At 45.2% G+C, this 22,372-nt stretch overlaps 1 protein-coding gene across 4 annotated transcripts in view; it reads left to right on the forward strand.

The window, feature by feature from the left end:
* The window catches only part of RTN4 (reticulon 4), a 40,424-nt gene extending 20,371 nt beyond the window's left edge, over positions 1–20,053 (forward strand). For 2 of the 4 annotated variants that reach the window (XM_058802247.1, XM_058802244.1), the window contains 6 exons: positions 9,902–10,109; positions 11,878–12,016; positions 16,863–16,932; positions 17,575–17,621; positions 18,507–18,565; positions 18,976–20,053. In XM_058802247.1, the coding sequence (XP_058658230.1) occupies positions 9,902–10,109; positions 11,878–12,016; positions 16,863–16,932; positions 17,575–17,621; positions 18,507–18,565; positions 18,976–19,018 (566 nt within the window). In that variant the 3' untranslated portion in view covers positions 19,019–20,053. Of the gene's footprint in view, positions 1–3,031; positions 3,267–6,677; positions 6,709–9,901; positions 10,110–11,877; positions 12,017–16,862; positions 16,933–17,574; positions 17,622–18,506; positions 18,566–18,975 lie in introns of those variants that run through there. The other 2 variants (XM_058802245.1, XM_058802246.1) reach the window with 2 other exon arrangements.
* The last annotated feature ends 2,319 nt before the right edge of the window (positions 20,054–22,372 follow it).

Raw genomic sequence — 22,372 nt, forward strand, 5'->3', positions numbered from 1 at the left:
CCTCCCCAGGCCCATGATGGGAGGTGGAGGTTTTGATATTATTGATATTATTGAATTAGAGACTCAAAACCTCTGGCCACAACAAAGTTATGTACTAAAATGGAAATTGGCAGTTTAAATCCCTCAGTGTGTCCGTGCTGAGTGTTACAGTAATATTTGGAAGTCATGCTGAGATCTTTACCATCAAGACACTCAGTTTCCCAGAACACCCTTGTTTCATGGTGAATTTAACCACCATCTCTGTGGACATTCCCTTCAGATTAAATCTAAGTGGTTTATCTGCTTTCATTACAGGCACTCAGAAATCCAGCTAATTAATAATATTTTACATTTCCTGGATTTTCTTGGGGGGCAAATACAAAGGTGAAGCCCAGGTGGGAAATGTGCTTTGAGAGGGTGGTGCTAATGCTGAATCTTTCTTTTTTCCCCTACAACATGGGAGCAGAAACCAAATACTTCCTGTGGTGCTGTAACAGAAACCAGGTCATTGCAGCTGTGTGAATCTTAAAGGACATTGGAAGTTCTGCCTGATACCAGCTGTACCCATTTGGGGAATTTCTGTTATTTTCTGTGTTTGTGGTGAGTTAAATGGCACCACTCAGCAGATAGGAGATGTTTTGGTTTGTTTGTTGTTTCTCACTGGAGAAAAAATGCCTTAGAACATCTCTGAGTTTATTTCAGAAGGAATTGGTAAAATTCCATTTAATTCACCATAAAATATCTTGATTTAATTTCATCTCATTGTACTCTTAGATTCTTTGCTTGTTCAGGTAATCATTTATGCTACTAGGTAAATAGTAATAAATGGAGAGTTCCAGAGGGAAGAGAATTTGCAGAGAAGGAGGAGGAATGAGGGTAAAAACCAAACCCAATGAGTGACATTTTTCTGAAGAAAAGACACAGACCTGCTGTGTCTCATTAGAGCTCCTGTGCCCCTGTTGAGAGGCAAACACTTGTGCCATGAGGCTGCTGAAAGAGCAAAGCCTGGGGAAGTTCCTTCAGAGTGGCAGAATTAGGGAGAAAATGGAACATGTGGGCCAAGTTCCCATCTCTGCCCTGTAGGCACCAGCACTGGGGGAGCTGCAGGGCTCTTCTCAGTGCCTGCTCTGGGTGCTCAGTGTGTGAGTAGGGAGCGAGTAAAGCACTCACCCTGCCAGGCAGGGCTCCTGGAGCTGGGGTGTGCCATGACACGTGTCCAGAACTGATTGTGTCTGACTGCTCTGGGGGCCCTGATAATGGCACCTCCTCTGTAGCTGGTGTTCAGACATGCTCTAGGGGCAGGTGTGCAGTGTCCCTGCTGAAAACAGAGCTCCTCCAGAACACTGGCAGTGCTGGTGCCCAGGTTTGTGCAGTGTAAGGGCCCCTCTTGCCTGAGATGGGAGATGGATTCATCTGGGTGTGTTTGCATGGAGGAGTGAGAATGAACCCTGAGTATGCAGAGGCAAGAGGAGGATCTGGAAGCCAGGGGTCACTCCTGGGGGCAGTGGGGACACTGGAGATGGGACAAACAGGACTGGTGGTGCAGCTGCTCTGCTGTGGCCACAATGAACTCTGGTTAGACAGAGTTGCATAAATGCACTATTTTAAGTAAAAGATATAAAGAATATAAACATGAAATGAAGAGGCTTTAATCTGGTATCTTTAGAAATTTGACAATTAATGGAAAGACCTTTGAAAGCACAATGTTTTTTGCAAGTTTAGTGACAGTGCAAATATGGAGGGGGGACTCACAGGTTTTGGTGGTTTCCAGTTCAGCTTGAAGATAGACACGGATTCTCAGACATATTTTGTATTCTTTTTTTTTTGTACAGTGCAACTTTTCACATTTGCTTGCACTGTGATGTTTGAATATATACTCCCTACTTCCCTCCTATTTTGGATTTGTTTGGATTTACCTGTTGAAAATGGAACTGAAATGCATATCCTTGTGTAAGTTAAAAAGAGATGTAACTGGTCTTGCTGTCAAAGGAGGCTTTACATTTATGTCGCAGTTGAAGTGAAAATCAGGGCTTTTGGGTCTCTGTAGCAATCTTTCTCAATGCAAGATTGTTCTAATGAAAAGTGAAATTGTCTATTTAAGGTCTGAATTGGAATCTCTAGCCATCCTGGTCTATAGTATTTTCATGGAAATGTGGGAATGCCCTTTTCTAGTTCTTAAGAAAATGGTGTACTAGATTGGTAAGAGGCTTTAGAGCAGTCCTGGGAAGATTTTAGCTTCCTGTTGTTAGCTCCAGATTTTAAGGAGAAAATCCAAACTGGAAAAGAAATAGTGGGTTTTTTTTCAGCAGGGATGGAAACAAAATGACATCAGGATTCTCACAACTCTTCTCTTTCACAATTGGAGTTGTAGTTCACATTCCTCTCCTGTTTGTGCAATACTTCCCAAATGTTACTTTCTCTGTGTTGGTACTGCAAACTGTCAGGTTCCTGTTTTTATGTAAATGAAGGGAAGTTAATTGTCAGGTCTGCAGCTGCCAACAGAGAATGCTGATGTAAAATAAAAAAGGGGAAGGTGTTTGCTGGTAGGAATTAGGTAAAGGGCTGAGTAACTTTTTCTGCAGCCTTCCTTAAGAGGAACAAATACGGCTGAGCAGCTCCTGGGGACTAAAGATACCAGCAAAAGGATTAATCGTGCTCTTCATGAGCCTCTGCTTTTGTTCCAGGCACAGAAAGGGTCCTTTTCTGTTTCCCTTCACGCTGCTTGTTGTGAAGGGAGAAGTGTTACAAAGGCGTCTCTGTTATTCCTCCAGCAGGCAGACATTAGTTTACAGAACCCCGAGGGGAAGCCATACATCTGGGAGGTTTGTAAACGCCTTCGAACCTCTGTTTGAAAAGCAATCTATTTAAAGCTCGTCTGGTGACTACTTTTAGCCGGGCGGCGAAAAGCCGCTTAGCGCGGCCGGGCTCTGCAGCCCTCGCTGCCGTCCGTGCAGGGAGCGGGGCCGCCGTGCCGGAGGAGCCGCTCCCCCCGTGCCGCCGGAGCCTCTCCCGGGGCCGTGTGGAGCCGCTCCCCCCGTGCCGGCGCTCGGTGCCGCCGCTCCGGGCGCAGCGGGGCCGTGCGGTGCCAGCACTGCGTCAGCTCCACACCCCGTCAGCTGACCCGCTCCTGCAGCACCAGTGCAGCACCACTGCGGAGCCCGGGGAAGCCCATGGTTCCCTCCCTGGGCTGCAGGGCACTTCTCCCGCAGCTCTCCCCTCTTGGAATGCATAATTGATAATCCCAGCTGGAGAGATGGACAGTCAGCCGGGCACTTGGAAGGATAAGGGTATTTATTCTTTCACCTTCTTTGCTTATTTTATTCCTTTGAGATGCCGCGGGTCGTTTTCAGCAAATGGTGTCTGTAGTGTGTATTTATTTGATTGTGAAATGTAGCCGAAGGTGTGGAGTCTCTTTGTGCCGCGTGCAGAATTAGAAAAGCTGCAGGTTAAAATGGGTAAATAGGAGCAATGCAGAAGAATAAATACTTTATGTAGGTGAAATGGCTTGTGTGACACTGCAGATCTTTTCCAGCCCTACAGAGCATGTTAATGAAGGGCTTGTTTTGGTATGCACGGCACAAATACCGGCGTAGTCCCAGTTTAGTCCGTGCTCCTTGGAAATTTCGAGATTATTAATAATCTAACAATACTAGCCATTAACTGTAAAACCCCGTGTAATTTGCTGGTCATGTTTTAATATTTTTAAGAGAAGAAATTGCATGCAGACCACAGCAGGGTGGGGATATTTTCTCTAAAAATCTGTTTGAAATATAACCTTAATCCCGTTTGCTCTGGATCTTTCATAATTCTGTCAAATTCTAGGTAAAACTGTGTCTGATTTTTCAGAATTTACAGCCATAATATTAAATTGATTTGGTAAATAAGTAGCTGACCTTAAATTAGTGTGGTGCTGACCTTTGTTCCTGTAAGCACCAATGGGAGATCTCCGGTGTAAATCTCTGTGGATCATTACATTAGTGCTCAGTGTGTTAGAGTTTAAGCCTTATTTGAATAAGTAATCTTCATACTTTACCAACAGGACAAGCTTTAAAAAAAATTAATTATCTCTGGATACTTAAATGTATTTTAAAGGGCCCTGTCGGGGTCAGTGCTTGTGACATTTTCCTCTTTTTTTTGGGAATTATTGCTCAAAGTCTGTTTTTTTTTTAATATATTCTACTTGGACAAAATTGTCAGCTCTCTGAAATCTATAGAATGCTTTTTCAGAACCTAAATATATACCAAAAAAGGTCCTGAAGGACTTTTTTTGATCACTTGCCTCTGCAAAATCAGGTTCTTTAAAGTTTAATCTTTTATTAAGGGGCTGTAAAATAATAGGAAAAATATGATGCATTATTTAGTAATATATTGTTGTTGATATGTAAGTAATTTAAATGTTCAAGGCTTCATACGTCAGGCCTGAAATTTGTGGGGAAGAAAGGAAGGAAAGGGAAAAAAGAAAAGAGGGCTGAGGTCAGAAGGTTTTGGTGAAAATTGGAAGGCGAGTTCCCTTTTTATGTCTTCAGGCCTAATTTTCAGGTTTCCTTCACACCCAGCCTGGCAGGGGTGGTGCTGATCTGAAAGCACATTTCCAACCCTGGAATTTGAGGCCTTGACAATAATGGAGTCTGTTTTGGTTTAAAACCCCTGAATTGCCCATCCTGAGCAGAGATCAGATCTACAAGAAAATGGAAGCAGAAATGAAGGGTTTGGGGGAAGCAGAAGACTCTGGTTCCTCTCCTTTTACAGCTGCTGTTGAAGCCTGGTTTAGAGGGGCTTTTTTTTGTTTAGAACAAGATGAAGATACTGTGTTTCACATTCTTCCTTCCTTAAGTCAGGCTCCAGTGGCATGGAAAATGATGGGTAAAGTTCAGGGACTGATTGCACTATCCATCCAGCCCCAAAATAAATATAGAAGCAAATATTGCAACATGCTCCTTTCCATGCAAAAAAATTACTAAAAAAAAAAAAATTAAATCTAAAACTTAGAGCAAAAACTACAATTTGTACTTGGACTTTGCAGCTGAAACATTGCTTCCTAATGAATATAATCTTAAATTTAGATTTGGTTAATGTGTTGTAGTTGAGGAACAAGCATAATGCAAGTGGTACAACTTTTGGCATTGATTAATACCTGTGGTATTGATCATCTAGATAGATAGGATGAAACAGGTCTACCCTGGGAGTAGCATGATTTTAATTTTTAATGCTCTTGAAGATAGGCCCTATGGAGTAATTAGCACTAAAAAGTAACATGCATTATTTAATTTTTAATGATTTCAAGGCCTTGTCAGGTTTTAATGGCTGAATATTGATATGATGGTATGGTGAAGAGCACAGCTATACTTCCAGGTTATCCCAGCATTCTTTTCTAATTAATGAGCAGAAATCTCTCTGAATTTTGGTTTAACTTCATTAACTGATGGCAAAGATTGCATAGCCAACCTTTACCATGAATAATTGGGGCTTTGGAATGGCTTTCCCAGTTGGTACATTGTGCACACATGCACGAGTATCTGGTCAAGTAGAAATGAAAGGAAAATGTTGCTTTGGCTCATTAGGTACTATCTCGGAATTAATTTTTTTTTATTGAGATTCTGGTAGTGCTTGCCTTGTTCTGGCATGTTCTTGTGAAATCTGTATCACTTTTTTTGTGAGGTTGTGGTGCAGATGTGCCAGGCCTGAGCTGTGCGTGGTGCAGCCCTGTTCTGTGCCCTCTGGCACCCAGCTGGGGCCACCTGCCCATGGCTCTGCTGGATGTGCTGCTGCTCAGGGATGCCTGGGACAGGGACAGCTCTGTTGGTGGCAGTCCCACGTGCTTGGCACCACTTGCTGTCCTGCTGTCACCACCCAGTTTCTCCAGCCAGGAGCTGGTGTTGTTCCTGGCTTGCAAAGAGACAGTCAAGGACCAAACTGGCTTCCCATGCATGTGATGGGGTAAACAGAGGCTGCAATTTTGTGGCCCAGTCTCTGCTCCTGTTAGGATGTTAACCAGGATTTGGAACAATCATTCTGATGCAGGAAGCCTTGAAAATGTCACACCCCAGGCTGTGGTGGTGCTGGACACACCAACCACTGGATGGATGGTTGATGGCTTCTCCTGGGGCTTGGGCTGTGTGGGGTCAGCACTGGGATTCTCTGCACAGAGATCAGTGGAAACCTTGAAGATCACATCCTGTGTGAATATGGAAGTGGAAAAGGCCTCTCTGAGCAATTTGTGGTCGTGGATTTTCTGCCCCGCAGCTTTTCCTGCTCGGTGACAGATGGGACATTGTGCTGAAAGCTGCCTGTTCTCAGCGCTGTGTCCCATTTCTCCATTGGCACAACGCTAAACTGAGCCACGAAAGGCTCTTCCCTGCGCCCCTCGCTGTTACTGGGAGAACATAAAGGATCCGTTCCTACCTCTGGCGTCACAGAAAGGCTCCAGTGGAACAACGCCTGTAAATCGCATGGTGTTTTTTTCTCCCCATCCCTTTGACACAAGCCGCTTTCTTTGGCGCTGAAGCGGGGTGTGTCGGGCTGTCAATGCCGGCTGCAGGGGAGCTGTCGGGTGTTCATTGTGCAGCCGCACTCCCGGGGCTCGGGCGCTGCCGGCCATTGGCGATGGCAGCGGGCGGAGGTTGCGTAGCTCCGACCTCGCAGCGCCCTCGCAGGAAGTGGAAAGCGCCGGGAGCGGAGCCGTGCCAGGGCTGGGTGCTCGCTGCACGCTCAAGATGGATGCCAAAACGGGTTAGTTCCTTTTTCCTGCTTTTCTGTGCTACACGCGAGCTCGGCTCGCTCGTGGGTCTCGCTTTTAATTGCTCTTCCTTAAAAATCAAAACCCGAAAGAACCCCCCCCCCCCCCAAAAAAAAAAAAAAAAAAAGGGTTGCTTGGTTCAGGGGTTTTTAAAAAGAGGATTATCAGGTTGAATATATCAAACCGCTTGTTTTTGGCATTAAAACCCGATATGACTTGCTCAGTTTTAAGTTAAATATCTGAAAGGAAAAGACTTTAAAAAATACAGCGCCAAAGCTATCGTAGCATTTGCTTTAAAAGCAAAATGTAACTGGATGAGTTGTGCATGTAAGGCACGGATGGTACAGGACTATTTTTAGACGTGCCAAGTGACAGTTCGTGCTTACCAAATGTAGGCAGCTGTTCTTGTTTTAGAATAGGCCTGCAAGACGTGCATTAATATTATTTATTTTATTATACTTCATATTGTGTAAAATGCAACTCAGAACTGTTTCCATAAGGAAAGATGTTGCAAGGCTGTTGCTGAAAATGGGTTTGGGTTTTCTGTGTTTCTGGTTTTATTTTTAGTCTGTGAATATCTTGGGTGTTAATTTAAAACCAGAAAGCTGCTTCTAATAATGCTTTGAATCTTTTCCTTTCAAAATAAATGCAAATAACTTGTTTCTGATCAATTAGAGAATACAGATGAGTGGCTTCATCTGCTTTCTTGGACTGCAGAATTACAAAGCAGTTTTTCAGTGACTTAAACATCGAATTTCCTTTGAGGAATTTACGATGATACCAGATCCATATGTCATTAAACCTCCGCTCGTTTGGTCCTTCTCCAAAAGGAGTGGAGATGAAATAAGGAAAAATGTTTTATGAGCAGCTTAACTGGTCCGGGAGCTCCTGGCGTGGGGATTTTTCTTATTGATTACCGAGAACAAAAGACTTGATGGGTCGCTAAAGGCCATTTGGCTTTTGCTGTGTGCTTTAATTCCAGCAATGCACCTTTGTTTCTGGCATTCTGGAACTGTCACATAGATGAATTACTCTCTATACATTCCTTATAGCTGGGATAATGCATTAATGCATGGAATAAGTGATTTCCTATGAAGAACCCACAGCTTTAAAGCTGTGCAGAGGGGACGGAGCAGCTCGTTTACACAAGTAAAGCTGTCTGCAGGCAGAGGAGCAGGGCACATACTGGATGTGTCACCTGATACAGGGGCAGCACCACATTCGAGTGCATGGATGCTCAAATTGCAGCATTTAAAAATAAACACAGTTTTAGTACTTGCAGCAAATTCTCAAAAAAAAAGAAAGGTTTATTTTTTTTTTTAAAGATTCCTTACACGATTTAAGAGCACAAAATCCACTGGTTTTGGCCAGACTGGTTGTGAAGATCTCACCCAGGTTTAGCTTAGTTTAGGTTTGCAGGTTTACAAGGATTCTTGGGTCAATCACACCATTTTGTTGATGTTTAATGCAAGGTGCGCAGTGACACAATAGATTCTTTTGTGTCTGGAAGCAAAGGAAAAACCGAAACAAAAAGTTAAGTTTTGGGATTGCAACCCACACAACAACAGATCTACAATTAGTTGATGTTATTTGTTTGGTTTTTACAAATATTGAGGAAAGGTCGTGTTGCTTGGAGCCTGGGCTGCAGTGGCAGGAGGAGTTTGGACTGGGAGAGCAGGAGCGTTGCCTCGGGCAGTGCTGCTCTATCTCTGCCCCCATATGTTTGTGCAGTCACATGGTGGCAGCGCCAGGCCCTGATCTGGCTGCCTCCTGCCTGCTGGGATGGCTTTGGCACGGCACAGGCTGCCAGGCTGGAAGGAAGGAGTGGGATGGATGGTGCTGCAGGGGTGAGGCTGTTCTTTCCACAGCGCTTCTGCTCTGTGATAAACTGAAGGTGCTGGTGCAGCTGGAGCCTGGCTCTGGCTGTGGGGCTGCAGGGAACTTCTGCTGAAATGGGAATTAAATATTGAGGTTAGATACTTTGCATTAGGGTGGGTTTAAGTTTCTGGCCATGGTTTTCATCTTTCCATGTTGGAATAATTGGAAAGAATTCAGCTCTTGAATGTCTGGGAAAACACACCCCAGCCCCAGGGGCTTTGGCACGTTGTACCTACAAAAGGGTTACACAGACTTTGCCCTACAGAGGCTACCAGGTGTTGGATGTTGGAGCATGACTGTGTTTTCATCCTGCAAGAAACAATAGACAAATTCTATTTTTTTAAATGTTTTTACAGTCATCCAAATGATCTGTTCCAAGCTGTGATTAACTGTTTTACAGTTAATTTTGGTGGTTAACTGTTTTACAGTTAATTTGGTGATGTTTAGGATGAGGCAGGATTGCTAAATGTGCATTGCAATAGTAATACATTTCTGTAATTCATCTTGAGCTCTGTGTGCACTGGGTTATTGCTGTTAACAAACAGCTGCAGTGTGTTGAGCCATTACCTATCCCTTGTGCAAGGGTGTACTTTGCTCTGAACAGTGATGCTAAAAATGGCACAATATTGTGTTCTCTAATGAGGGTCACTTAAGGAAAACTAAACTTGGTTTGCAAATGAAGTCTTCTGCATTGGAGCACAGCAGATTTAGCCTGGATTGACATTTCAGGGAGAGTATTCCCTCTTGATGGCTCAGTCTGTCACCCATAATCAACATTATAAACTCCCATGGGAATGCTTCCATCAAAAGAAAACAAAATGAACTGTTAATGAGTCTTTGAGCTGTGCCTTTGCCTCTACCAGGCTTGGAAAGATCTAATGGTTTAGAGATCTGTTGGTGTCTTGTTATCTGTCCTCAGAGGGAATTGGAATCAATCTCTCCAGGGAGTGACCTCCACAAAATGCCCGACAATGAGAGGAAATGAAGCACAAACTGTGGTTCTGGTGCAGAACACAGCACAGCAGCTGAAGAGATGAATTCTGACATTGCTTAAGGGCATCATTGTTTTAAAATTTAAACAATTGCATCTGGGTAATCCTAATAGCAGTAGTCCCAATAATCTGAGGTCCAGACCTGACCAGTACTAAATGACTTAGTTCTGGTTGTGGTTTCAGCTCTGGTTTGACAGGGGTTTGCAAGCTCCACTCTTGGCGACTCTCAGCAGTCGAGTGAATCATGAAAAATTACTGCCTTGATATGAATGCCAAAGGAGCCTTGTTCTAATTTCTTACCTCTTTTAAATTGCAGTTGTTGACCTCCTTTACTGGCGAGACATCAAGAAGACCGGGGTGGTGTTTGGAGCCAGCCTGTTCCTGCTGCTCTCATTGACAGTGTTCAGCATCGTCAGCGTCACAGCCTACATCGCCCTGGCCCTGCTCTCTGTCACCATCAGCTTTAGGATATACAAGGGAGTCATCCAGGCCATCCAGAAGTCTGATGAGGGCCACCCCTTCAGGTGAGATCTTTCTTTTCATTAAGCGCAATTGGGTTGTGTGGGAGAGCAGCAGTGTTGGTGCTGCCAGAAGCAGTGGGTGACACGTGCTGTTAAGATATTGCATAATAACAAAAATAGACTCTGCACTGAAAAATGTGTTCCCCACTTTCAGATTTTCTCAGGAGTCATACAGTAGATACAGAAAATGGAGTCAGGCCTTGGTACAAGGGATGGAAAAATCAGAATAAATGTAGCAGGGTTTAAAGCATGACAAGAGGCTACTTTAATATTTTTGAAACTTTCAAGACTTTAAAATGTTTGGTTTAGTTTGTAGCTGTTCTCCCCAGTTGCCAGGTCAGTGACAGGGTCCAGGTACCCACTGCTGCAGAGCTGCCTTCTAAGAGGAATTAAACTTTATTAATCTGTGTTGGAGGACTTGTGGGAGTGTGTGTTTCTTGTTTCCCTGGCAGCCCTGTCCCACTCTGCCCAGCCTTGCTTCTCCCTGTTATTAACGAGTGAAGTGGCTCAGTCTCCCCTTGCAGTCTTCAGAAAGTCCTGTTTTCCCCTCTATCTACAGCCCTTTTATTAATTTGATAGTGTTCCCATCTTCTGTAAGGCAAAGCAAAATGCAGGCTTCCCTCCATTCCTCCCAGACCATGTGCAGTGGCTCCTTTTCCAGTGCAAGCCAGTCTGGGGGACAAAATTCTGGGGAAAAACACTCTCCCATTTGGGTGAATATTCCCAGCTGAAATCTTGCTTGCTTCTCATTATCTAAACAACAATTTCAAGCTTTTTTCTTAGCAAGAACAAGCAGAACTTGTTCTACCTATGCTCTTTCTGCATTTTTTTTCTAAAAATACTGATATTCCTAAGTAGCTTCCAGACATTCTCATCCAGCATACCTGGTTGCTTAATTTTTTCTGTATAGCTTCTCCACAAGAAGGATATTTTTACTTGAAAAATCCTGTGAGAAGAATTGGGTTTTTGATGCAGATGCTGAGTATCCTGTGGATGAGCTGGGGAGGGTGAGCAGATGGAAGCCAAGGGTGGATGGCAGAATGTAGCCTTGAAATGGCCACTTGCTGCAGTTACCATATGAAGTATTTTCATTTGTCTTGGACTTGCCACAAGGTCATGTTTAGCTTTGCCTTAAATGACATACATGGGAGCATTGTGTAATTTTCATATTAAAAAAATCCCCAAAGCAGAATCCCCTAAACAAAAGTTTAACAAGTGTGAAATGAGCTCCATTTTACAGATGTGCTGCACTGCTCCTTCTGCCTGCAGCGTGCACATCAGATAAATAAATTATACTTTGTTTAAAGACTCCAAATTGCCACAGCCACTGCAACTGCAGATAAGTAACAGTGGAGTGGAAAGAACATATAACCAGATAGGGATTTATGTCTTTTATGTAAAAGAACTGCTCTCACTAGCTGTAAGAATGATTTCTAGCAAATGAGAAATTTAGCTCATTTTGCTGTGCTATAGTGTGTTACAGCTTGATGCTATTTCCACAAGGGCCTTCCAGAAATGGAAACGTTGCTTTTGTAGGATTTTTTCCCCCTTGTTTTATCCTGCCCCTTTTTTGCCTGGTGCAGGTGACTGAGTAAATAGCAGTGAGAAAAAACTGGCTGGCTAAGAATAACCTAGGTTAGTTCTGTTTGTCCTTTCAGCATTCCCCACACTGTGAAGTTTGTTTCTCCACAGCACAAAAAGGAGGTTCTATCTAACACTCAGAGCAGGTTTGCAGCATTTCACCCTGAGGTTTGCTGGCTGTGTCCTGCAGGGCTTACCTGGACTCGGATGTGGCCGTGTCGGAGGAGCTCATCCAGAGGTACAGCAACGTCGTGCTGGGCCACGTCAACGGCACCGTCCGCGAGCTGCGGCGCCTCTTCCTCGTCGATGACCTGGTGGATTCCCTCAAGGTGAGTGTGCCTCTGTGAGGGCACTGCTGCTGCCCCAGCTGGCACAGCCTGCATTCTGCTCCTTGCAGGATGAACACTGCCTCTGCTTGAGTAAATAACCAGGTGGAGTTTGAGTTTGCTCTTGGAAGTGTTCAGCACAGGGCTGGGTATCGAGTGCTGCTGCTGTGGTGGGGTAGCTGTAAAGGATAACTTGATCTACATGGAAAGCAGAAATGAGCTGCAGCTCCCTGGTACAGCTCCTTGCTGGTGCCTCTCACAGCAGGAATCTTCTAAAAAAACAAGCCATGCTCCACTGTGGGCATTGGGATGTGTCACTGATATGTGTGTGCGTGTCCCTCTGGAAAACCTGGCTCTGGCCTAGATTGTCCCAGCCTGCTTTGGAGCTGGTTTGCTGATTGTGTTTAGTGCACAGCTCCTTGTCTTTAAACAGGAATTCCTTTTCCACTTTCTGCTGGAGTGGTGAGAACTGAGTGATGCCCTTGGGTTACTGGGAAGGTGGACACTGGTTCCAGCCCCTGGATTTGGGAGTGAAAGCTGCTGTTTTTAGTGATGGGAATTACTGAAATGGGGATTGCAAATTTACCCAATGTGAGCAGTGCTGTGTAACAGCTACAGTCCATCCATGTAGAAGTTAATGGGATTTACTGAGAGTGGCAGAGCACAACTGACTGTGAAGAATAGTAGTAAATTTAACAAAAAGTAATCAAAAAAAGAAAATAAAAAACCCAACATAACACCCCAAAAAACCCTCCAAAATAAAAGAATTGGCTGAAAACTCTTCAGTTTTGTTCTGGGAGAATTGTATTCTCTCCTTTCAAGTTCTAATTGCCTTTCTGTGTTTTTGAAACTCGTGTTTCCTTTACCTAGTACAGTGTGTTGTCTACTTCTTTTTCAGTTTGCTTAATCTTCTTGAAAAAACTTGCATTTATCCTGCAGTAAATCCCCTTACTTAGTGCTTTTCTAAGTCCTTTGAATTGTAGTGGAGCTGGGGGAGGGGTTCCTTGTGAAACTGGGGAAAACCAGGCAGGCTGTCCAAGCCTTTCTTGGAACTGTGCAATAGAAACCTGCAGGCAGATCTTGGAATCTTACCCAGAGTTTGCAGATCCAGTTTCTCATTGTGCTCTAGGTTAAACACAGTGTGTGCCAGAAAAGCTGCACCTGATGCCCTGCAAGGCTCCTGCAGTGAGGCAGCTCCCTCTGGAAGCAGGAGGAGGTGTGAAAGGGGGCTCTGCTGCTCCTGGGACAGGTTTCTTTTCTCAGGAGGGAGACAGGGGTTGTGCAGTAATCTCCCTGCTCCTGAAGGGCTTTGCAGGAAAAGGCTTTTGAGGAGCTGGTTGTGCATTCTTTTCTGTACAACCATTTCTATTCTGCTTTTTGAGACATGATCAAAAAGTATTGCTGCTGCCAAAGTCCTGTTTGGATCTGATGATCAACAGCACAGGAAAACTCAGAATCACAAGGTCACTTGTGTTTCTGATCAAGCCCTTTGTGATCCTGCCTTGCTCTGAGTTAGGAGATTTCTCACACCATTTGTGCAGGGATCCCAAGCCCTTGCAGTAAAGGAGGAGGAAGCAGAGAGAAGCCAGCTGCTGTTCTAGAGAACACTGGTCTGAAAACAAGGCCTTCTGGAGGAATTATGTTAGGAGCAGAATTAATTCCAGCCAGAATGTCTGCAAGGCACTCTAATCACTTGAAATACTACAGTCCATAGGAAAGATGTGTTTATTCAGCTGAACTAATTCATTTCCCCTCTCTCCTTCTGACATTTAAAATGTTTTATGTAGGTTAATTAGTCTAATTTATGGTAGCTGGAAAGAACCCTTTATCAGAAACCAGTGAATGTCAGGACAGTTCACAAGCACACGTTACTGATTTTGAAGAGTTTGTGCTTGAGGAGAACATTGGGATTCCAGGGTCTTATGTAATATAATGGCCCTGGTTTAAAAAATAAAAATATCTTGGCTTGTGTAGTTTAAACATCTTCAGTCTGGGAAACCACATGTTTATGTATAATTCAAGCTACAGAGCTCTAATGTAGAAAATGTCTGCAGGTCAGTTCATTGTGTGTAATAGTTCTGACTGTAAAATCTGTCTTGTTAAGATTTTTTTTCTTCTTTATTAAACAATGCTTCAGTCAGGGAAGTCTTAAAATGGACTCTAAATATTTATGCAGCACAAGGAGAAATTCCTCACAGCTCTTAAGGAGTAACTGCAGAGGAGCCCTTGCCAGAGCCCCAGGAGAAGCTGCATTTTGTCTGGTAAAGGCTGTGCTGGCATTGGGCACTGCTGCTCCTGCTCAGCTGAGGCTTTGGGGAACAGAGCTCTGTATTCTGAATATTCTGTAGCAGAGCAGGGCATGGGGCACTTCTGGATTTGCCCATTTTGGCTGGCAAAAGTGGCTTCAGTCCATCAGCCCCCAGGCCTTTCACTGGTGTGCAGGTCCTTGGAAGGACCAAGCCTGGATCCTGGGCTGCCTTCTGCTCTCTTCTTCTTGTCTAAGAGCTTTATTTAGAGGTGTTTCAGGGAAGGCTTTTTGTGTTTGTAAAGGTGTCTGAGGTGTGTTTCAGGTAAGCTTTGTTGTGACTGTGAGGGTCCCTGGGTTTGCACAGTTTATAAGGAAAAGAAAACAGTGACGAGTAAGGAAATGTGGGGTTGAGATGGACTCCAGGCTGGATAATCCTGGCAGAGCTGCTGGAAGTGTCAGAGGAGTGCAGAGGGAGGAGCTGTGGGATCAGAGTCCCTCTCCCATCCACTGTAAGAGCAGGGAGTCAAACCTGCACATGCAGCAGTTCCTGCTTCTGCCCTGATGCTGCCCTGGGCAGACTTTGGGTGGAGAGCAGCTTGTGTAGTCAAATGTGAACTCCTGGATTTTGCTCTGTCTTGAACCATAAATCTAATGCTTACTAAAACAAATAATTGATAGTTCTGATAATTATTGGACTTTGGGATTGATTTGTGTCTTATGTGCTTACATAAACTCCCATTTCTGCCCTGGGCAGAGTCATCAGCTGTGTCCTGGCTGCTGAGCTGCCTGGGTGTGCTGAGCTTCAGCAATTGTGTCCACGGGGAGCAGGTCAGGGATGGCTGGTGGGATGCAGGAGAACCACTGTAAACCATCAGGGGCTCTTTGCCCAGTGCAGGCTGGTGCCTTCCTTCCCTCTCTGGTGGATGTGCAGGTGCTCCAACATGGAAGTGTTTGCTCCAGTAAAATGCCTGGTGCAGAGAGATCAGCTCCAGGCTCACCCTGGCATTGCAGGGCACAACTGGGCCAGGGTTTGAATCAATCATGAGGGAGTTCAGCAAATCTGCTTTATTATCCTTGAGAAACCTGCCAGAGTCCCTCAGCTGCTGGGAATGGTACAGCCTCTCTGAGGGTTACCTTTGTGCTCCTCCCTGGTGCTGCTGTGTCACATCTCAGAAGTGCTGGCAGATAAAGAACTGCATCACTTGCAGTTAATGCACCTGAGTTTTAGACCAGTTTTGAGTGAAGCTCTTGAAGTCAGCTTGATTTTGTTGCAGAGTTCATGGAATTAAACTTGTATTGACTATCAATGCCCTTATCTTGTGGCTGGCTGTTGATTTTGTTTGGTTTGGATATTTTACATCCTTTGATAAGCTAAAATTGGATGTTGGGATATGGAAGTTCAGAGTAGCTTGGCTGCAGGCCAGTTCCAGGGTCCTGGCCCACACCCACACTACCAGCATGCCTTGTTTTCCTTGCCAGCACTTTGTGCCCATCCTTTCCTTAAGTGTAGCTCCTGCTGGTGGGAGTTTCCATCTTGGATTGGTCACTGTGCCCAGCTCTGCCCTCCCTGGTGCCAGTGCCAGCCCTCTCATAGTGTCTGTCCAGGGTTCTGCTGGAAAACAGCCCCACGTGCTGAGCTCACAGGGCTGGGGGTCTCTGCTCTGGGCAGAGCAAGGAACAAACTCTGGGGAAGCTGCTGCTCCTGGCTGCTGCTCAGCTCCTCAGCACTCCTGCAACTCTAGAAGAAAGGGCTGATTTTCCTCAGGAGGAATCCTACCCCGAAATAGAGCTGGCAGCCCTGGGTCCCCTCCCCCTGCTATAGGTCAGAGGTGTGCCTGGGACACTCCACCTGGCACTGAGTGTGGGCACAGCTTTGTGTGGAGCTGGGAAGCAGAGCCTGTGTCCCACCAGGAGCTGCGCAAATGCTGTCAGCAGGGAGGGACAATGGGGCTGAGGTGGGGAGCCAGCAGTGCTGGCAGTGTGGGGCTTTGGGGATGGCTTTGCTTCTGAGCTTGGCTCTGACCTGGAGCCAGCTTCCACGTTGGAGCACTTGTCACTCCTCTTGTTACTAAACTTTTTAACATCCAAAGTTTCTTAGGGTATTTTGAAGGAGAAAAGGTAAATCAAGCCCAACCCTACCCCGTTAACCTTCCAGACAGGCTTTTCCTGCTGTGTCAGGGCATGGCTTGGGCAGGTGGGTGGACACTTGGGTGGGACACACACGGGTGTGACCTCCCTTCTCTCTGGCTCTGTCATGCAGCAGCCCTTTGGCCTCTCTGAGCCTGGCCTGTCCCCTCTCTGGAGCTGTGTGTTTGCCATGGAGCTGGCAGTGCCCAGGGCAGGCACAGGGCAGTGCTTGGGCACAGGGCAGTGCTTGGGCACTGCTGACTCGGGCTGAGTTCAGCCCCGTGACTGCACACAGCAGGCCCCATATCCCATTACTGCATCCTTGAGCCCTCTCATCAGGCAGCTCTGGTTACAGGAGCTGCACAGGGCTGAAGTGCAGAGCACTTTGGGGCTGTTTGGTTGGGAATTTGTGTGTGCAGCAAGTGGGATGTCCTGGGCACAGAGTGGTGCTGATGGGCTCTTTTTCCCTTGCAGTTTGCAGTGTTGATGTGGGTGTTCACTTACGTTGGTGCCTTGTTCAATGGTCTGACATTACTGATCCTGGGTAAGTGTTTGACTTGTGTTACACACCTGGCACACCCAATAAACTCGGGGAGGCAGTGGGGTCTGGTCACTGGGGGGCTCATCCTGTAGCCTTAGGATGTTTCACTTCTAAGTTCTTTTTTTTTGATAATACAGCAGAACAGATAGTTCTGTTGTTGAATTCCCTGAGATTGCTGATCTCCAGACATTCCATTATTTATAGGCAGGTTTGTTGTGCTGTCCCTGTCAGGCTTAGCCTGCCCTGAATGTCATTGCTGTGCTGGGACTTAGGAGGAAGGAGGTGCAGGATCTGCTGTGGCCATGTCCCACTGCAGGATTTAATTTCTTACATCCCAGAGCAGGCTGGCTTTCAGGTGTCAGAACCAAGTGATGCCTGAGCAGCCTTTGGGAAGAATTTGCATGACGACCCCATCTTTCCTGTGACCAGACTTAACTGTACTGATGGTGAGATCTGGAGAACAGCTCAGGCTCTCCTTAGTAGGGATTATTGAATTTTCTGGCCAGCAATTGGTGCATGGGGCTTAATTGTTCATTTTGCTTGGACCTTTTTGTAAGACATGTCAAGGTGTGGAAACCAGTCCTTGTTCTGCCTGAACACCATCCCTGTTGTCAATATTTATGCATTTGATGTGCTCTTTTCCAGCTTTGATTTCGCTCTTCAGCGTTCCTGTTATTTATGAGAGACATCAGGTGAGTGTTTAATAGAATTCATTCAATGTTTCATAAAATCAGCTTGAAGCAAAACCAGAAACAAGGAATTAACATTAATTTCAGTCTTCTGAAATATTTAAAGCCTTTGAAACAGGCCTTTACCCAGGAGCCAGGACCAGGGAGCACTTGTTCAGTTTGACGTTCAGACTGTGTGTGCTTTCCCTTTTCCTTCTTGGTGGAAGAAGAGGTTTCCCCAGCAAACAATTCTGGAAAGGGCCTGATGAACTTGGAGGCCTTTTCTGCTGGTCCAGCTTTGGTCAGGGCTGGAGCAGCACTGGGGAGGGTGTGTTAATCCTGCTGTACCTTTTGGGGTTGGTATTCAGGATTGGTTTCCCAAAGCTCTGTGGAATTTGTAGCCCTGGCAAAAACAAGAGGTGGGAGCTGCTTGGCCCAATGCAGCGCTGCTCTTGGGGAGAGACTCCCCTGTAAAAGGAGTAGGGAGGAAGGAGCCAAAATAAAATACTTGTGATTAAATTATGGCCAGGGCTGTCTTGGGCAGGTCACTGCACAGGAGGGGGCAGCCAGCTCTGGCTCAGCCCTTCGTCTCCCCTTTCAACAGCAGGGCAGCCGTGGGGGCAGGAGCAGATGGCAGAGCCTCATGGGGTCCTGCCCAGGCTCCTCCTCCACAGGGAAAGGGCCCTGGAGCCCCAGGGCAGGAGCAGGGACAGAGTGTGGGGGCTTAACCCGAGTGCTCAATCCCCTGGCTGGGCTGCAGCCTAAGCTGGTTACCCAGCCTGGCCCAGCTAAGCAGCTTTGCTGTTCTGTGGGGCCCACGGGGGCCCAGCCCTGCACCCACAGTTTGTGGGACTCAGCCAGGCTGCAGAGGAGAAGCTGGGCTGTAACTTCTTCCTGCTTCAATTCCAGGCCCAAATCGACCATTACCTGGGACTTGTGAACAAGAATGTCAAAGATGCCATGGCAAAGTGAGTTGGTTTGGGTTTATTTATTTTCCTTTGTGCTGGTAACAGTTCCTGGCACATGTGGCACTCCTGTCTAGGACCAATGTGTTCTTCCGTGTGCCAGGCCAAGGAGGGAAAAGGTCTCAGCCTCTGGACTGGTTAGGAAATGAGCTCCTGTATTGCTGATGCTGTATTGAAATGAGCCTCTGTTATTTCTAATAGAAATCTGTGCATGTGAACCCATTAGTGACAGCTGAGCCCCTCAGCAGGTGCAGGTGAGGGGGGAATGAGAAGTTCAGCAATGTGACTGGGCTCTGAGTACAAAGCTGTGTTGTGAGGGTTCTTTTCACATGGTGCTGTTTGTAAGAGTCTGTTTAACCTTTCCTTTTTTGTTACTCAAACTTAGCTTTGTCTATTTTTTTTTCCTCTTGCAGGATCCAAGCAAAGATCCCTGGGTTGAAGCGCAAAACTGAATAAAATAAACCTGAAGCAACTTATCAATAGGAAAGAAAGTTCATCTTTTAAGGGGGAAAAATACATTGGATTTACATGGGGAGGGTCAGGGAATAGCAAACCCCTTGACATTGCAGTGCAATTTCACAGATCTTTATTTTTTAGCAACGCAGTGTTTGAGGAAAAATAACTGTTTTGACTGCCATGTGTTTCATCATCTTTAAGTATTGTAAGCTGCTATGTATGGATCTAAACTAATCATCTTTCCTTATCCTGTGTGCAGCACTGGCTAATACAAACGACTGAGACAGCTGTACATTTGCTTCAGCAGAGGTAGTTCCTGCTGCGTGCCCGAGGTGTAGAGCAGGTGGGGCAGAGGAGAACACTTCCCAGTTTGTGCACTGTGTATGGTCTGTGTAGATTGATGCAGATTTTCTAAAATGAGATGTTTTAGAAGAATATACCAGTTTAGCAAGTTTTGAAAAATCTTGCCTTTTTGGTATGAGTATAGCTGTATTGTGATTTTGTTTTATCAATTGCCAATATATATATATATATATATATATATGTGTTTCACAAAGCTTAGATCTTTCAGCTGCTCCACAGTGCTTTGTACTTCAGAGAACTGACTGAGGCCTGGACGAGCTCCAGAGCACACAAGCTTGAGAAACTAAAAATTCTCTGTAAACACTGGCATCTGTTGGAAACAACAAAAGAGAAATGAACAAAGAACCTCCACACAGAGTAAAAGAAACTTACAGCATACACTTTGTTGCACAAACGTACAGTAGTTGATCTTGAGCAAATAATTCTCCAGCTTTCAGACTCTGATAATCTGTGGACCGAGTATCTAATGCTGCAAATGTTGTTTGGAAACTTAAAGCCCTGTCCTGTTATGCAAGAAAATGATAAGTGAAAATTTATACACTTGCAGTTTGAGCTGTACTGAACTAAGTCTGTGGAATGCATTGTGAAATGTAAAAAAAATCCCAACAAAAAAGGAAAAAAAAAAAACCAACCCCCAAACCCCAAGTATCAATAAAGCTTATAGACATAAAATGATACCAGTATTTGGCTTTCTTGAGGCAAGTTTAATATATTTGTGTTTATTTGAAGTTCCTTGTGATAAATTTCCATTGTCCATGGTGGTGGCAGTAGTGTCCGAGTAGAGCACGGTGCAGGGTGGGTTTGTCACGGTCCCTTTTCTTCCTCTGCAGCCTGAAGGAGCTGCTCAGGGCCACCTCCAGTGTCCCAGGGAGCTCCAGAGGGTGTTGGGTCTTGGAGTTTTGAGACAGGAATGGTTGATGCCATTTTCAAGTTTGAAGAAAATAAGTCCCAATAATTTTTCCAGGTCAATGTGTTGATTCTGATTTAAGAGCTGGACATTGCAAACTTGTGTACAAATTTATTTGAGATGCAGATTTGAACTGAATGGCATCTTGACCATTGAAAAATAGAAATTCATGCATTAATATTTCATTTTCCAGTAAAATACAGCATTACTTCTGAGCATTTTATACAGGAAGCCAGACCATAGAAACATACAAACCGTAGGTAAGTGTTTTCCTGACAGACACTATTGCTTGAAGATATTTCTCACATCACTGTTGATTAATTCATTCTGCCACACAACTGGTTTTATTTGGGATACAGTCAACGTGGAAGGAAGGCAAACATGAGTGGTACAACACAGGCAGAGGTGCTCACTGCTGGCACCACCTGACAGAACAGGATTTGACCCTGAAGGTTCTTTGAAAAAAAGACTGCATAGGGACTCGTACTGTGTATCTGACAAACTGCTCTGCTGTATAGTCATATAAGGCATTAATAAATTCAATTGTAAAAAAAAAAGGTGATTCTTTGAGGTTGCTGAAGCACTTTGTGTGTTAAACAGACAGGAATCTACTCCTTTAATGGGATGTTTTTGCTACTTTTCTGTGCAGTGGGCAGCAGAAACGGACTGGCAGGAAGGTTCCAGAGTTCAAAATCCTATTGTCCTGAACTGGGACTAAAGCACTATTGCTTTTCAGAGACTAAATGTAAGTGTAAATGTTTTATTTTGGCCTTTATTTCTTCTAATTAAGAAAGGTAATTTCAAAGTATGGATGATGTTCCATGCCCAGAATCTTGAATAGCAAAATGCGTATTTAAGCTATTTCTTTTTAAACTTTCTCCAGTTCCACCCTCCCTTGAATTTTTGTTTTTGACAAAATGTTCTAACAAATAGTGAAGGGTTTGAGTTGCCTTTTGGGAATATCTGTCCATGGTTCCACTTTTCCCCAGAGGCAGCTCTCCTCTGATCTCAGCTGTCCCCCAGGCCAGGACAGGGGGCTCTGTGGGGTGGGGGAGAAGCAGGGGCAGGGAGAGGAGCCCACAGTCAGCCATGATGAGCTTTTCCCAAAAACAAAAGCTGCATTTCCTGGTATTAGAGGATTTATGTTTTACTTACAAGCAGCATGGACTGGCTGGAGGGCACACAGAGCCCTGCCATAGGGACATTCCAGGGATTCCTTTGGAGGCCTAGGACCCCCCTCCAGAACAGGAAAGAGGGAGTGATGGAGGCTTTCCCACCAGGCCAAGGTTCTGGCTGGCCACTGCCTGTAGGAGTGTAAAGCACATTTTCCCAGAAAGGGGGAGCATGCAGGAACACTTGGGGAATGACTCCCTCAATCTTGTGTTCAAATATCTTGAACCAAGTCTGTCCAAGCCCTCTCCTCTCACTCACTGCTGGAGTTCAGCTTGCACTGCTGGCTGCAGGAGCAGCTGCCCAGGAGCTGGAATGCCTCACTTTGGCCTTCTGTCAGCACAGAAACAGTGGGGAATTCACTTGTGAAGGTATTAAAACCCAAAGCAGAAAACAGGGATCATGTAAGTACCCAGCTGCAAAAGGTGAGAATGGTTTAGCCCTCCTCTGGGTGAGAGTCATAGCACCGTGTGTGTGTGGAAAGCAGGTGGGGGGAGGCAAGGCTGCAGCCCAAACGACTAGAAAATTATTCCAAGGCACTTCATGGATAGAAAATTCTGCCAAATATATATATTTAAAAATAAAATGGACTTAAAAAAAAGGGATACTTTGCTCCTTCAATTAATGAAAGCTGAAGGGTTACCTCCCCCCTCCCCAGCCTGCTCATTAAATGCTCCCAGCTTTACTGAGTGCACCAAATTGGAGTTTTAAGTAGGTGTGGTTAACACCCACCCACTTTTTGAACTTTGTTCAAGCCACAAATTAGGAAATTAAAGGGCCCAGCATTTTGTCAGCATTTTCTCCCTTTTCAGACATGGTTTGAACAACACAGTATTAGGCAAAAGCAGCTTTGTGAGTGAACTGTTCTTCCCTGTGGGATCCCCAGGTTACCCTTCAAACCTCGGCTTCCTTCA

Source organism: Ammospiza caudacuta, chromosome 3 (genome assembly GCF_027887145.1).
Source record: "Ammospiza caudacuta isolate bAmmCau1 chromosome 3, bAmmCau1.pri, whole genome shotgun sequence".
In the NCBI taxonomy this organism is placed as follows: Eukaryota; Metazoa; Chordata; class Aves; order Passeriformes; family Passerellidae; genus Ammospiza; species Ammospiza caudacuta.